Genomic DNA, 5,279 nt, shown 5'->3' with positions numbered 1-5,279 from the left:
ACTGGACTGTCAGGGACGTCCCTGCCTGTCGTACTTTCGTAAGGTTCACTGGTAAACAAAACAATGAATTCTAGTGAAACACTTTATTACTTATACACAGCAAAGCAAGACTAGCAGGTGTGTTAGCTCCTAGTCTCACAGGATGGCACACCCCCAGAGTGGCCAGATGGTAGATGGCAAAGATGGTGAGCCACTCAGCTGTGGAGAAGCCAACTCTGAACCATGGCCAGGTGGTCTGATAGCTGAACCCAAGGGGGTTGAAGTGGAAAGTCACATGATTTCATTCTCTGAAACCAGGGAGGTGGATGAGAACCTGCTTTGTTACAGCCCATCGTAACATAGCTTTTGTCCTTGTGTTTCAAGACCTGCAGGGTCAGACCCAGTCAAGACTCGTGCAGCCTTAAGTGAAGTCAAAGTGGTCCATGTGAGAGAGATACAAGGTCATTAGAGGCTGGGGCAGGTCTGTTCCTCTACAGATGAGAGGCTCAAAGAAAAGGTGAATAGGGAACTGAAGGTATGGTAGGGTAAAGCCTAGGTGTAAAAGGATGTTTCTATAGTTTTGGGGCCTCTATAAATAATGTAGATAACCTTTCTATGAGTAAAGATAAAAATAGGCACTGAGGAGACTGTGCGTATCACTTTGAAGTGAGGAAAAATATATTATAACCTGTTTTCCTGAGGACCTTAAATGTCTTTAGGAAGACATCAGCTGAGCTTTTCAAATCTAATATAATAAGATTTTGATGTTCTGATGGCTTATAAAAATGCTGAAAACCAACAACTGTGGGCACATCTCAGTGTCAGAGTTCAGTTTAAATTCTCTGTCAAGTTAATTGGTATTTACTGGCTTCTTAAGTCAGGGCTCAGGGTTTCCTTTGAGACAGCACTCCAGCTGAAACATGCAGTAGGCAACTAGCATTTCACTTCCAAAGCACTCAAGTCTGCAGGTACCATTTATGTGACATCTTCTGTATAATTCTGATGATAATGGATTCAAGCCTGGAAAGAAAATGAGTGGAAAGATTATTCATGATAGACCTTTCTGTACTATAGAATGACTAGTCCTTCCATTTTTGTCAAAGTGGGTTCCAAGAGACCTGTTCATAGTCTGGTACTATAATTGAAAACATTTAAAAAGCTATGGTTTGAACTGTGTCCTCCACAGGTTCATATATTGAAACCATAATCCCCACTGTGATTGTTCTTGGAGATAGGGACTTTAGAGGTGACAGTAAAGTTAAATGAGGTTATAAGAGGGGGGGCCTGGTCCAATAGAATTGGTGGCCTTTTTGACAGAAAACACAGAAAGAAGATGGCTGTCTGCAAGCTAGGAAGGTAACTCGTATCAGAAACTGAATTGGTCTTCAGTTGCTCTTGGACTTTCCAGCCTCTGGAACTGTGAGAAAATAAATTTCTTTAGGCCTTGCCATGCATGATATTTTGCTATGGTAGCCTGAACTGACTGAGACAATTAATAACTTGGAACTTTGCCCAAATTGGTTGAATAATAAATTCTATAAACAAGTTACCTATGTATGTAGTCATTAACAAAATATATAATTATTTGTTCATTCTCAAGCCAGTTTTTTATAAATCCAAGTACTGTTTAGGTACAGATTTGAGTATGATACCACAAAGAATTTTTGGTCTTGGCTAAAAAGGAAGCACAAAAGATGCATGAGAGAGAAGAAAATATTACAAGTCCAGTGAGATATATGCAACATGGAGTTGTGGTGTGAGTTCAGAGGAGGATGGAAGCAATTCTGAGGATGGGATGTATTATTGGAGCCCAAGGCGTTTGAGCTGGACCTACAGTTTAGTGGACATGTACCTCTATAGAATCATCAGAATATGAATGTTTATTTTCATATGTAAGAGAGTGCTGAAAGGATAAACAATGCTAAAATTTGGCCATATGTGGAAATTTTGAGTAAGTCTTTACCCCATTTATTTTGCCTGGAGCTTCCCTGGTGGCTCCGACCATAAAGAATCCGCCTGCCAATGCAGGAGACCCAGGTTCAATCTCTGGGTCAGGAAGATCCCCTAAAGAAGGGTATGGCAACCCACTCCAGTATTCTTGCCTGGAAAATCCCATGGACAGAGGAGCCTGGCAGGCTATAGTCCATGGGGTTGCAAAGAGTCAGACGTGACTAAGCGATTAACATACACAGGAAAAGAGGAGGTCAGGGTTACTAGGTTAGCAAGATGGATGCCTAAGAAGATGTGAAGTATAATGGTCTATATGTGAAATTTGCAATGATCTCTATAAAGAAACAAGAAGTTCTTATAAAAATAATAAACTATGGGCATGTATACAGCACTGAAGGGAATATTGTAGACTCTGTGCAGTTGTTCACTGTCCAGAGCCCATGGATTCATTGCATGAACCATAGTGGAATTGTAGTGGCCTGCAGAGCTTCTAGAGGCCTGGATTCTATAGGCCTGTTGAGTCACATGATATGAACATCTGGTTCATCTGCCTAGAGAATACATGAGAGATTGAGAAATTAAGTAGGACCCTTCAACATATGGATGTGAACTGATTCAGTAGCACTAAATGAAGAGAATTCTCAAGATGAGATTTTCAAAGTCAGTAATGTATGCGGTCAGTATGAGGCCAGCTGGTGCTCTCCCTAACATTTCTCCAGCTGCTACCTCATCTAATCAGATATTTCTCACTTCACATGAAGCCCATCAAATCTCTTGGATTATGGCAGTTCCTAATCTGTTTCCCTGTGTACCTGAAGGATCTACAAATGATAAGTTAACTGTGAGTAATTTGAGTATATTGGAAAGCGTTAAACATTACATTGTTACTGCTTGCTGGTGTTGACTACTATACCTAGGCATATTCCTGAGTAGAGATACAACAATAGTAGCAAAACAAAATGGAGTATTACTAATAAAAATATAATGATAACTCTTGTAAGTCAGGAACTGTACATATGTATAGGCATATTCTATACATTATTTTATTTAATCCTTGCAAGACTCTGAAGTTATTATTATTTCCATTTGGTAAATGAAGACATTACATTTCAGAGATGCTCAGACTTTTGCCTCCAACTGTACAGCTGCAGTTTGGAGAGCCAAGATTCAAGGTCCTTCAAAAATTACAGAGTTTATGGTGGTAGGACATTCATAGGCTTGCATAGTGCAATTGCTCTTCTAGACAAGGATTCTCCCAGGAAGATTCCCATTTTACCTGCTAGTGCTGTATCCCAAAAGATGAGAAACACAAACACAGTGAAGGGAGACTCCATGGCTGGCACTTTCTTGTTGAGGAGGCTCCTGGCAGGGTCTGATGCAGGCTGTCCTAGAGCAGAGAGGGAAAGATGAGCATGCCATTCAGCACAAACCTCTCAGGTCTGGGGATGATCTGCTCCAGGTAGATATGCTACACTGACCTCCCCTGAGGCAGCTGAGCTGGCAATGCTTATATGAGGAAAAAACAACCAGCCGTGTCCTGTTTGACAGCTTTTCCTATTGGCAAAGGCACTGCTCGCCCCCTTGGAAAACCTGGATTTTCCAAAAGACTAACAGAGACCTTTTTAAAAAGAATTTCTTTTTATTTATTTTAAATAAATAAAGTTATTTGTTTGACTTTTATGTTACAACAGAAATGCAATTCTAGAAAATTCGTAAAATATTGAGAATTATAAGGAAAGAAGTTACACTTGAGCCCCACCTCTTCAGACACAACATGTGTGTTTCTCAAGGAAGTTGATTGTATTTCTAGTTTTTTGTTTAATATTTTATCTTGTATAGTTACAGGCATGATATACCCATATTTATATATTCTGCTTTTGTAAGGTGATATCAGTTCAGTTTGGTCACTCAGATGCGTCCAACTCTTTGCGACCCCATGCACTGCAGAATGCCAGGCTTCCCTGTGCATCACCAACTCCCAGAGCATGCTCAAACTCATGTCCATTGAGTCAGTGATGGCATTCAATCATCTCATTCTCTGTTGTCCCCTTCTCCTCCTGCCTTCAATCTTTCCCAGCATCAGGGTCTTTTCCAGTGAGTCAGTTCTTCGAATCAGGTGGCCAGAGTTTTGAAGTTTCAGCTTCAGCATCAGTCCTTCCAGTGAATATTCAGGACTGATTTCCTTTAGGATGGACTGGTTGCATGTCCTTGCAGTCCAAGGGACTCTCAAGAGTCTTCTCCAACACCACAGTTCAAAAGCATCAATTCTTTGGCACTCAGTTTTCTTTATGGTCCAACTCTCACATCCATACATGACTACTGGAAAAAACCATAGCCTTGACTAGACAGACCCTTTCGACAAAATAATGTCTCTGCTTTTTAATGTGCTATGTAGGTTTGTCATAGCTTTTCTCTCAAGGAGAAAGCTCTTTTAATTTCATAGCTGCAGTCACCATCTGCAGTGATTTTGGAACCCCCCAAAATAAAGTCTGTCACTGTTTCCATTGTTTCCCCATCTATTTGCCATGAAGTGATGGGACTGGATGCCATGATCTTAGTTTTCTGAATGTTGAGTTTTAAGGCAACTTTTTCATTCTCCTCTTTCACTTTCATCAAGAGATTCTTTAGTTCTTCTTTACTTTCTGCCATAAGGGTGTTTTCATCTGCATATCTGAGGTTGTTGATATTTCTCCCGGCAATCTTGATTCCAGCTTGTGCTTCATCCAGCCTGGCATTTCACATGATACATGCATCATGATAAGGTGATGTGTGCATAAATATTTTATGTGTCATTTTAAACTTCATAAAATTAAAAAAGCTGTGCAATGTTTTATTAAGATCATTTTAAAATAGCTGTCACTATTTTAAAAAACATCTTTATTGAAGTAGAGATGACAAAACTGCAGATATTAAAGTGTACAGTTTGATAAATTTTGACACATACATACTTGAATGTGAAACCATCGTCATAGTCAAGATAATGAACATATCTGTTTCTTCCAACCATTCTTCATGACGTTTTCCTCACCAGTTTTATTGAGGTATAATTAATGAGAAAAACTGCATGTATTTAAAGGAGTGAAATGTGATGATTTTAAGTATGTATACATTGCAAAATGATTACCACAATCAAGTTAATTAACACATCTCTCACCTCAGATATTTACCATTTTGTGTGTGCGTGGTGAGAATATTTAAGATTTAGTCTTGCAGCAAATTTTAAATATTCAATATAGTGTTACTAGCTAGAGTCACGATGCTGTACCTTAGATCCCCAGTACTTCTTCATCTTGTGATTGGGAGTTTGTTCCCTTTGACCAACATGTCTCCCCTCCAGACACCTGGAAACT

The 5,279-nt window shown here is 39.6% G+C and overlaps 1 protein-coding gene across 1 annotated transcript; it reads right to left on the bottom strand.

Moving 5' to 3' along the window:
* Positions 1-856: 856 nt before the first annotated feature.
* Positions 857-4,893, bottom strand: DEFB134 (defensin beta 134). Its single transcript, XM_025279272.3, has 3 exons — positions 4,878-4,893; positions 3,206-3,316; positions 857-999 (listed from the first exon to the last, which is right to left on the bottom strand). Exons 1-3 carry the CDS (start codon positions 4,891-4,893, stop codon positions 857-859), a joined length of 270 nt encoding a protein of 89 aa, XP_025135057.2.
* Between the last annotated feature and the right edge of the window lie 386 nt (positions 4,894-5,279).

The sequence above is a fragment of the Bubalus bubalis genome, chromosome 3, assembly GCF_019923935.1.
Source record: "Bubalus bubalis isolate 160015118507 breed Murrah chromosome 3, NDDB_SH_1, whole genome shotgun sequence".
Classification (NCBI taxonomy): domain Eukaryota; kingdom Metazoa; phylum Chordata; class Mammalia; order Artiodactyla; family Bovidae; genus Bubalus; species Bubalus bubalis.
Note: the sequence above shows the minus strand (reverse complement) of the source record. Positions and strands in the feature narration are given on the sequence as shown.